The following is an 11,489-nucleotide window of genomic DNA, read 5'->3' on the forward strand; positions in this document are numbered from 1 at the left end:
TCTCCTTATTTAATATATGGGGCAAATTTTTTGCCTCCGTTTCGAAAAAATAGGGAGCAAACAGATGCTCCGCCAGCGCTGGGAGGCAGGTGCACGCCAATGCATGAAGAGCCCTTACCTGCACACCACTAACCCCCTCCTATTAACATGTGTGTGATTAGGTCTTAGTCAAGTGATATAACATGCAGAAAAGAGAGAAAACTAAAAAGAAAATTTTACACGTATCTCAATGTAAGATTTTATGGTTATAGCATCGACTAAGACTGTTTTAGTCAGTCATTGTAACAGTTTAATACATTTTTCCTTCTAAAAAATTGATCTGCCATGCAACATCAAAGAGAATTGCCAATGTCTGGCGATGTTATTAGCAAAAAAGAAGATGTTGCCATGTTTAGGGATTGCCACACCGAAACACAAAAAGAATTGCCACACTGAGAATTCTCATACTAGATGATAGAAAATTGCTTGCATGTTTAAGAATTTACATGTTGCCATTCTACAGTAGAGGAAATTGGCACACATGTCTATGAATCGCCATGCTACAATAGAGAGAAACTGTCATGCTGCAACATAGGAAAATGCCATGCTACAAAGGAGAAATTACCACACATATTTTAGGAATTGCCTTATTACATCAGAGAAAACTATCATGCTACACACAAAAATTATCATGCTCTATATAAATAATGCTACTTGTGCAAGATTTGCATAATTCGCTCAGAGGCATGGACGGAGCGAACATTTTGCGTCGTTTCGCTTAGGAGGTGGACAGATCGAACAGTACCCCACGACCCCACGAAGATTGCCACACTATCACGTGTTGAGACTTGCACGAACACGCCACATGGCTTTCATTCCAAAAACCATTCCCAAAGAATTTTTCGCTCATTATCATTTCCATTTTCTATTTTTTTGGGACAATCGTTTTCTATTTGAGTTTTTTTAGGGGAACCATTTTCTATTTGAGTGGGGTTATGGCACTCAACCCTTGACAGTCCAGCCTTTTAAGCCTAACCATTATGCTAAAGCCCAACAGCAATAGGCCCTCCTACAAGTGTATCAAGCTAAAAAAAGGTACTACCAAAAAATAGTCGATGCCGCTGAGCGTCACGACTCACGAACCCCTGAAGCCAAGCCAATCCCGAACTCGCCGTCGACACTGAGCTCGCGCGTCCTTCGACCTTCTATTCCCCAATCCCCTTGGCCCGCGCCCTGCCCCCCTGCCCCTCCCTCTCGCGCCTCCAGCACCGCCCCTGAGGCCCTGGCTGCGTCGCCTCCGCTGGCCTTCGCATTCCCCTCGCCGACGGCCATGATTGACTGCCCGCGGCTGCTTCTTGCTGCCGCGAGCTCCGCCCCCGGCCCCTCGTCCGCCGCTTGCCGGAGGTTCACCACCGGGTGCCCTCCCTTCTCCCTTTCATGCCGCAGCCGCCTTTCGTCTTTCCCTGGTGAGCTCCTCCTCTCATACTCCTATGCAAGTATGGATCCGTGAGGGTGAGCTATTCAACTGCTGACTCTTAAACTTGATGTTCCTAGTTTAGCTAGAGAGGAAAATCTGTTTAGATAAAACTGTTCCTGTGTAAGATGTGTATATGTTTGTATTGTGCGCGATGCGGGCGCGAGATTCTTAAACTTGATGCTCCTAGTTTAGCTAGAGAAGAAAATCTGGGTGTTCATGCTTTAATTTTCTTATATATCCTGTGGATGGAACGTTGACAGACTTGGATCAACACAGTGCAATCTGCATCCTCTGGGGCGGGGAGCCAGTCGAGCGTCGTGGATGAGCCGGAGTCCGTCGAATGGGCCATGCAGGGTAATCCATTTGCTCACTTCTCCATTTGATTCAGTAGGTAAATGGTTAGGCCTGCGTTTTTTTCCTCGCTGGGTTGTAATTGTAATCCATATGACTGGAAGTTGGGTACAGACTTCTACGCTTTGCGCAAGGATGTTGAGTTGGCCGTAGAGCGTGTCAATGAAGTCAGGCAGGATGCTGGACTGGAACAGCTTCTGGAGGAAATCGCTTTGCTGGAGAACAAGTCTGGGGATAGCACCTTGTGGGATGATCCTTCCAAGGCACAGGAGTTGCTTGTTGCTCTCACAGAGCTCAAAGAGAAAGTCAAGCTTCTCAACGATTTCAAGTCGCAGGTTTGACTCCATGACATTCTTATGCATCCAGCACCTTAAATGATATAGCTCGCAAAACTTTAGTCATGTACTACCTCTGTAAAGAAATATAAGAGCGTTTAGATCACTAAACGGAGGGAGTATAATATAACCGTTATATAATGGTAATGATAGTTATATAAGGAAAAGGATACACGTTTTGTTGACATATCCAAATAGATGATATAAATTTGTGGAACAAGCATGACAATAAGTGGACGTCAACAATAGTTCTTCATTACCGTCTTTCCTATATTCAGGTTGAAGAAGCAGATACCATTGTGCAGCTTACAGAGGAGTTGGACTCCATAGACACAGGCCTTCTTGAGGAGGCCTCAAAGATTATAAAGGCATTGAATAAAGCACTAGATAATTTTGAGATGACACGGCTTCTTTCTGGACCTTATGACAAGGAAGGTGCTGTGATTACTATCTCTGCAGGCGCTGGTGGAACCGATGCCCAGGTATGTGTTCACTTCAGTTTCAGGCTTTAATCTGAACTCTTTAGAGTAACAGAAGTTGTACTTTAGAGTTTAATTTACTTCCTGTAGGGAGCATGATGGTGCTTGTTATTTAAGCTTCGACTATTTTTCTGTTGATTGGGTATTTGGGTTTCACAGATCTTATGTTTCCGTCATTTGGTCCTGCTGCTTATCAGAAATTTGTCTTATAATTCTGCTAATAAACTTTGCCAGCTGGTAAAAAACGAAATTAGTTTGCTACTATATATGTACTATATGTACTATTCCAAGTACCTAAAAGAGCTTTTGAATTGTTTCACCATAAGAGGCTGGTCTTGAGACGAACAATAACAAATTAGTCAAACTATTCATCCAGAAAGTTTAGCTGCTCTGAACTGTGCAAACTATGACTATGATATGATGATCAATAACTCCTAGTTGTGCTCGGGCTCGCTGGCCTCTTTATTTCAACCATGCAAGTGCCAAATGCTTTGAAATTCGCACAGTTATGTATACTGCATGGTATTTGTTCTGTATCTATGCTTCTTTTTTTTGCGGGGAATGTTCTGTATCTATGCTACTCAACTCAATAACAAAAGGTTAAGCTTTTTATTAAAGCACAGGTCCCACTACCACCTTCTCTTCATTACATTTACTGCCTCATCCTCATTCTCTTTTCTGCTTGCAGCACACAACTAAAGTGAAATAAATTAACTTTCGAAAAATATGTATGGTACAACTAGCAATTCACATTCAAGATTAGTATCACTAATGGAATATCAGGAGCACAGTTAACAGCATGACCACGCAAATATCCCAAATACCAACAACATTATAGGTAATGTATTTCCAAAATCAAGGATGAACTCCACTGCAAGAAGTGCACTTGCAAACAAAAAATCGGACCCATGGTTATTGTAAGCGGACTGTGGGAGAACTAAAGATATATCACAAATTTGTAGAGTCCTCACAGAAGTTCCATGACTTGTTGCAATTGCACAGATCTCACAAAACATACTAGTCAGAACGTTCATTACCACATACAGTAGATTGAAAAAAATAATCAATGCTAAACATCAAACAGAAGTTAAACATGTCGACAGATCTCAAGTCGCTGGTTGAACGCATGGCGCTATGCAAGCCACGGGCACGCACTAGCTGCACTCGTCATGCCCGCACGTGCCGGCTGAGAAGCAAGGGCGTACACCTAGAGTTTCAGCATCCGATGCGGCCTTGTCGACGCAAATGTGTCTTCCAGAGTCACAAGAGCAGGCACTATCTGGCCAGGTGCGAGCACAATGCACACACATCATTGTCCTTTGCTCGGGCACCTGCTCATCCTCAGTACATTGCCGCTGCCTCCTCACTTTGCCTTGTGCACCTGTTCGTACTTTATCTATCTGTTCAAGCTTGCCCAGAAAGAAGGGCGCCATGGTCGTAGAATTAAGAAGATTTCGCTGGATCATTCTCCACTCTCATGGCCTGTTTACTGGCTTCAGGCTGCCGGATCATTCTCCACTCTCATGGCCCGCTAGATATGGCTACGTCAGAGTTGTGGAAGAAAGGCTGTCAGATCTCCCCCATGCCAAATGCTGCACCCTCGTGATCTCAAGCAGCCAAGGAATGCTCGGGATGACGGCGGGGAAGGTTGGAGAATGCGGGGCAGTGATCTCCATGCCGGCACTGCTGGATCGTCGGTGAGGTACAGCTTGCGAGGAGAGATGGTGGGTAGCAATTTTATTTCATGTATGGGTCCAACATCTATGTATTTAGATTAGATTGTATCCAACAAAATGGAAAGTGGCACATATGACAAGGCGTCCTGCGCAACTCATCTATAGAGAGCAAACGAGCCCCAGTGCTGAAAATCCTCATCCATGGTGATGGCCTTTTTTGTATATAATCCATATTGTACATAACTGGCTTATGAATGACAAAAACTGATGCTTGGCATTTCCTCTCGGAAAGCACATGCTATGGATAAACGAATGTGACTCCATTCTTTTAAAACTTGGCTTTATCTTTGCAGGATTGGGCTGACATGTTACTCAGGATGTATGTTAGGTGGGGAGAGAAGCAGCGCTACAAGTCAAGAGTGGTAGAGAAGTCCCCTGGTGAGGAGGCTGGAATAAAATCAGCAACAGTTGAATTAGAGGGAAGATATGCCTATGGGTATCTCTCAGGAGAGAAAGGGACACACAGGATCGTCCGCCAGTCTCCATTCAACGCTAAAGGCCTTCGACAGGTATCTTCATTTTGCAATTCCCCCTTTTCTGTTTGTTATCCATATTCTTGCAAGCTGAAGGTAAAACACGTATAGTAGGTTCTTTCTAAAAGTTTGCGTGATGTGCTAATTTTTGCAGACCAGCTTTGCTGGTGTTGAGGTCATGCCTCTTTTACCAGAGGAATCCTTGGATGTAGAAATTCCTGAAGAGGATCTGGACATAAGTTTTACGAGAGCTGGAGGTAAAGGAGGCCAGAACGTGAACAAAGTGGAGACGGCTGTTCGCATGGTCCATATCCCCACTGGCATTGCCGTTCGTTGCGCAGGTATTAATTACTGAGAACAGCTTGCATCACACCTATTATTCTTGCTATATTGAACAACTACACAACCTGTTATGTATGTGTAGACATGGGATCTCACTCATCTCAGGTTGACAAATAAGCACACCAAGTGCAGGAATACATTTGTGGTGATTGAAATTTGATGTGAAAATCTGAATGATGCGCTCCTGAAACTAGCTGAACCTCCTGGTCCGGTGTTCGGGCATAGTTGCAGCTTTTCCAATGATAAGTTCAGCTTGTCACAGAATAGGTCATTTATGATCTTACATGTACTACCTATTTAAGAATTTCACTGGAAATATTTTAGAATCAAGAACCGGAGTTAACCGAGTTTTGTGCAGAATGAAGCTGACATTTGGGTTATCGTATCTAACTTTGCAGAGGAGAGAAGTCAGCTGGCTAACAAGATAAAGGCCCTAAGGCGGCTGAAGGCAAAGCTTCTGGTGATCGCCGAGGAGCAGCGTGCGTCAGAGATCAAGCAGATCCGCGGTGACGCGGTGAAGGCGGAGTGGGGGCAACAGATACGCAACTATGTCTTCCACCCCTACAAGCTCGTCAAGGACGTCCGTACGGCGTGCGAGACATCAGACATCAGCGGTGTGATGGATGGCGAGCTGGATCCCTTCATCAAGGCCTACCTCCAGTACAAGCTCTCTGCTGCTGCCGAGGAGCAAAGCGTCAAGTGATGCTAACATCGACTATTCGAGGTAGCCGTATGGAATTTTGATGTGCTGTTCGTCGTCATTGGCTGTGGCTGATTGAGCCGCCCTAGTGAAGGTATGCAGTTTTACAGAGGCTTTTGCAGTTTTTGTAGTCTTTGTGTCCAGTGCCTCTAAAGGTTCTAGATATGAAAAACAGTCAAATGATAAATTGAGTTGAAGGTTGTGACTAGTGAAACAGCTCGATGAGAGTTTTTAACTGTTGGAACCAGAAGCCACAAAGGCATGATGGTTGAAGCATTGGTCTCGTAACACATGAAGGGTGCCTTCTGTACTGTACTACTGGTGCTTCTTTCACCATTTGATTTTTGCGTATGATGAATTCCTGAGTAAGCTGAACCGTAACAAACTGAAGTCGACGGTGGTTTGTCTGTTGAATTTGTGTCCACGGGAATATTGAGCATAGATACCCGGGGAGTAAGTATGCTGGAAGGTGTGTAGGATTTTTCTGCTGGAGGTTTTAAAATTTTGATGATCGATCGCTTCTTCTTTTTCTTCTGAGGCCAATCAGTTGCCTCTTTAGCTAGACTGCAACTCAGTTCTGAAAAGTCGACAGTCTATTAGGCCCAACTTGGTATCGCGTATGTGCGAGTTTGGACTTCTAGGAGTGAAAAGCGGGCCCCCATGGCCCATGGTCATGTGTGTGTGCATGAGTTTATTCTTCCGATGTTAATACCATGTTGAAACTTTGTGTTGTCATGTATCTCATTTTGGGTTCAAGTTGAAAGCTTCGGATTATAAGTCGAAACCTGCAGATACTTGTTTATAGATGCTAACTTTTCTTGTGAAAAGTCCGTGTGAGTTGAACAGTAGAAAGTTACTAGCCATATAGCCGGAAGGAGTTGAAAGTTGGTTTTATTTAAGGAGTTTAGAAAGTTGCAGCCCTGAAGTTGAAATCTTTGCGTTTTCCTTTGAAGTTTGATTATTTTTTGTAGAAAAGCTGTGCCACTGTTAGGAGTGGCACACCACCCGTCCTGGCCTACCCCAGTAGGAGTACCCCACTAACCAGAGTACCAGGGGGTGCTTTACTTCCACGTAATCCTTCTTGTACTGCTGCCACGTTTCCCTATAAGAAAGAAATATTACTACTCCCTACCACGTGAGCAGTAATCGTAAAGTGAAGAAAGGGGAAAAGGTTAATTAAGGGCGACACCATGATTCAAAGCAGAAAGGAGGCAGGGCCATCCTGCTTTGCTTTGCTTTGCTTTGCTTCGGGGATGACGCAAAACGGCGACCCCTCCCTCCCCTGGTGTAGTCATTAGTCAACCTAAACACTCAAAAGATTCCACAACAGTACCAGATCCAGCCTTCCGCCCAATGGCCCATTCTCGTGAAACCATCTGTCCCAATTTTTGCCCATCACACACGGTCGAGTTGGCACGCCGATCAGGCAAGGAAAAAAAATTATCATCCATCCATGAGGGACCATCCGATCCAAGCGATCGAAAACCGACCCTCTCGGCTCACAAAAGTCGAGTTTTGGTGCGGGCGAGACGCCGTGTTTGCCAAAATGCCGAGCGCCCATGTCTAGTGCTAGGAGTAATAGCGATGCAGAACCATCAAACCTGTATGATTGCTAGCCAGAGATTAGGAGCATGGCAAACACACAAATGCTTTTCTGAATCAAGGACCACACGGCGTACAGCACCTTTACTTCTGCTACTATACCCACATACTGATACGCGCACGACAGAGAAGGTGAAGCCCGATTTCAGGACTCCACCAAGCTAGGCGTGTCGTTGTTATTTTTAATAATTAGATTTGTAATAATTGTGAGTTTTGGCTTGGTTTTGGGCCTGTCCAACCAAGTCAGGCCGAGGCCCATTAGGCTGGGCGCCTCACCCCTCCATATAAGGAGCTGGGGTGCATTAGGTTTAGGCGGTTCAGAATTTTAGTCTAAAACTATCGAGTTGTGTTTCTTCGGTGAAGCAACTCTCCGGGGTCGGCGATGCCGTTTATCTAATAAAGATTGCTGCGGAGGTTCTTGTGTTCATCAAGGATTATCGTGCTTTGGTTTGAGGCGTGGTGATCTTCATCACGTTGCTTGCTGGATTTGCTCCCTCATCTTTAGGTTACGTGGATTACTCCCGTGATTAGAAGTTTTTCTATTGGACGCGACTAACGTCCGGACGGCAGGAAATTAGCAACGGATCCGCACGATCTAATCCCACCTCGCTCCTGCAGCTTGCGATCTCAGTAATCACACATGCAGTGCAAACTCCCTCGCGTGCATATGTAAACTCCCTCATGTTAGAGAATAGTTGCATGTAGAAGAAACAAAAAAAAAAATGATGTCATCAAGATTCCATCTAAAAATAAAATTCAAAATGTTTTATAGCTCAAACTACCGCTCCGACCGAAAAATTGTTTTCACATAAAAGATTCATCACGACGAGACCTTTGAAACTAGATGCCATGTTGGTATATTTTGACGACTTTTTTTTTCAGGTCAAAAATTACCAGACCCGGACTAAGTAAGTTATCACGTTTATGATACATAAGTTACCATCTCATTTACAAAGAAATTACCGAGGCATCAAAAGTAGTCCTCCAATTCTCCCATATGCAAATGAATTAGAAGACTGAAACGTTGATGTCATCCTTGTTTCCTCCTTATTTTGAAACTTCAAAATGTTTTGTAGCTCAAACCTTCGGTCCGATCAAAAAATCGTTTTCACATAAAAAACACGCCGCGGCGAGATCTTCGAAACTAGATCCTATGTTGATATGTTCCGACGACTTTTATTCGGATCAAAAGTACCACTTGTGGGCTAAGCAATTTATCACGCACATGCTACATATGTTACTGTGTCGTTTACACAAATATTCCTGGGGCATAAATCTTCTAACCTTCTTATTAGCTCGGGTTAATATTATTGCGGTGATTGTGCATGTGTTATCACGTATATGTTGCGTATAGTACCAAAAAAATTACACGAAAGTTATCGGGGATATGTTTTTAAACAACTCTCGCACCAAAGTTATCAGGACCGAGGCACATAAGTTATCAGGTATGAGATGTATGAGTTACCATGCTATTCACATAAAAGTTACCGAGTTGATATTTCATCAACCCCTCCCCCATGCCAAAGTTATCAGGACCAAGGTACACAAGTTAGCAGGTCTACGATATGTGAGTTACCATGATATTCAGATAAAAGTTAACGGTGGTATATTTTCATCACCCCCCCTCCCCACGCACACACACCATGCTAAAGTTATCAGCACCGAGGTACACAAGTTATCAGGTTTGCGGTCAAAAGTTACCGCGGTGTTTGAACGTGGGCTATCAGCTTTGATGTGGGTGTGTTAACATGCTATTTACACAAATGTTTTCAAGTGGTATATTTTTCAAAAAAAAACCTGGGTCAAAAGTTATCATGGTTTTTTTGTTCCTCTAGTTTATTTGCATGTGAGGAGAAGATTGGATGACCATTTTTATGGCTCGGCAATATCAAAATGGTAACTTATGTACCACAAGTGTGATAACTTACGTAACACATACGTGGTAAATTTTGAACTGAAAAAAAAAGTCGTCGGAACATATCAATATGGGATCTAGTTTCGAAGATCTCGTCGCGACGAATCTTTTATGTAAAAATGGTTTTTCAATCGGACCTACGGTTTAGACTACATATAATTTTAAATTTTTTGCATTGGGAAGATCTTTGATGACATCATCATTTTTGTTTTTCCTATGGATGCATGCATACATGTAAGTGAGAAAGCAACATGCATACGGAGTGCTTTGGCTGAAAGTGACATGCGCGTGTGATTAGGAAAAAAAGAAACCAACATGCGCATGATTAGATAAAAAGAAACTGTCATGTGTGTGATTAGCAAAAAGGGTGCAAACGCATGCAGCCCTTGATATAAAAATCTGACGGCGACGCGTCCGTGTGGATCTGTTGCAATCTGCCAGTCGGCAGGATTTTAGTTTTTTCGTTTTCTATTTGATTGTCTTGCGGTGAAAGATCGGGCAAAAACTATAGAATTATCACGTTGATCCTTATTACATACTCCTAGATCTTACTGGATCCATCTATTGGGAGTCCTCGTTTTACAACGCAGTACAATAACAGTGGTCACATTCTTACTAAATTATGCAACTCAAAATGTGACAGCCTTGTATTGTAACCTTAGTAGATCCACAACACTTTGAATCATATAGTCCAAACAACAGACGTATGCTTGCATGAACCCCAAAGCCCAAGCCAGGCCCTTTTTCTCAGAGTTGTAACCTGTACACGTAAAGCAAAATCATCCGGGTCGGTTGAGCTGCGAGCTTTGACCACAGCCACTAGTTAATTGTTTAACTCTGATCAAGCACACGGATGCACGTGCAAAAGGCATCCACGAGGCTAAGATGTTACGGAAACACAGTAGTACTAATCGCTTAGATTACACTCCTCCTTTCCTTGGTTAATCGATGGAATCGACCACACGACCCGCAAAATCCAAGAAAAATGCATGCATGCATGCATCGTGGAGGCGCATGGGGCAAAAGTTGGCGACAACCCCACGCATCGTGCATGCATGGATGGCTTAGTGCCGCCGCTCCTAATTAACTAGCGTGTTGACTAGTTTCAAAAAAAAAATAGCGTGTTGACTTGGATTTGGCCCGGATCAGATAAGGATCAGAGAAATCATCAAGTCAGTAGCAGCGGCTGTAATTAAGAGCGAGCGAGCGATCCCTTAGGACACACTACTCATGCACTCGTGTCAGGCAATGGGTTTCTGATTAGTTAATTGAGGGATGAAGCCGGCCTAGAGCTTGCACGGCTTCAGGGACTGACACGCACTGTATAGGATTCTCCTAAATCTATAGGTAAAAGGATCATGTACAGATCCAGAGCAGAAGGTTATTACAGGTAATGTGCTGTTTTTGGTCAGGAGCATGCGTGCATGTTCTCTCATTAATGCATAAAGGAGTTGAGATGTTGGAGTGAGCCCTAACTAAGAAAAACTGTCACTGGCCAGGCTGCAGATGGGCAGCATGTGAAGCAGCATTCCCAGAAAAAAAAAATTGGTGTACTCATATCAACTTGTTCAGAAATGTATAATTGTACTATACGACTAGACAAGACAAGAATACTGTAGTACTACCTAACGCTGGGCGTGTAGAAGAGGTGAGCATGGAAGGTTCCCATTTTGAAATGGCAAGATTCCCTGCCGCGGAGGCCGAGGAGCTAAAGAACGTATTCCGAACATGACCTAGCTTGCGAGTGACTACACCACTCCACCGCTACGCTACTCTATGAGGCCAACTCCACCGCGTGACCCATCCGGTCCGTTTTTATCCGTTTGAGGTAAAATATGACCCAGCGATAATACCCAAACGGGCAGAGTTGTCTTTTGGACACTTTTATTTGTTCCGCCAACCCCAAATCTGAAGCAAACCTGGTCCAAAAATGCTTCCGAACGGACAGAAAACGGACGCTCTCCTCGCCTCTCTCGTCCGCTCCCATCCGCCCCTGTTCGCCCTCTGGCCCACAAATCAGTGAGACCGAGAGGTTGGAGAGCGTGCGCGGGCGGGGCGGCGCCGCGGCGAGGGCGCGGCCGAGGCTGGACGAGCGCAAAC

General features: G+C 44.2%; 1 protein-coding gene across 2 annotated transcripts; it reads left to right on the forward strand.

Moving 5' to 3' along the window:
- The first annotated feature begins 1,092 nt into the window (after positions 1-1,092).
- Positions 1,093-6,162, forward strand: LOC123188361 (peptide chain release factor PrfB1, chloroplastic). 2 transcript variants are annotated; one of them, XM_044600438.1, is made up of 7 exons: positions 1,093-1,445; positions 1,733-1,810; positions 1,922-2,142; positions 2,421-2,624; positions 4,651-4,866; positions 4,985-5,171; positions 5,571-6,162. In XM_044600438.1, exons 1-7 carry the CDS (start codon positions 1,310-1,312, stop codon positions 5,873-5,875), a joined length of 1,347 nt encoding a protein of 448 aa, XP_044456373.1. In that variant the 5' UTR covers positions 1,093-1,309; the 3' UTR covers positions 5,876-6,162. The 2 variants fall into 2 exon arrangements, with proteins under 2 accessions (XP_044456373.1, XP_044456372.1); XM_044600437.1 differs by having other exon boundaries at positions 1,161-1,445; positions 1,717-1,810.
- The last annotated feature ends 5,327 nt before the right edge of the window (positions 6,163-11,489 follow it).

The sequence above is a fragment of the Triticum aestivum genome, chromosome 2A, assembly GCF_018294505.1.
Source record: "Triticum aestivum cultivar Chinese Spring chromosome 2A, IWGSC CS RefSeq v2.1, whole genome shotgun sequence".
Lineage (NCBI taxonomy): Eukaryota > Viridiplantae > Streptophyta > Magnoliopsida > Poales > Poaceae > Triticum > Triticum aestivum.

Coding starts and splice junctions, on each gene's coding strand:
- LOC123188361 (XM_044600438.1), top strand. CDS start 1,310: ATGATTGACTGCCCGCGGCTGCTTCTTGCTGCCGCGAGCTCCGCCCCC. Junction 2,143..2,420: donor TCAACGATTTCAAGTCGCAG/GTTTGACTCCAT, acceptor TCCTATATTCAG/GTTGAAGAAGCAGATACCAT. Junction 2,625..4,650: donor CTGGTGGAACCGATGCCCAG/GTATGTGTTCAC, acceptor TTATCTTTGCAG/GATTGGGCTGACATGTTACT.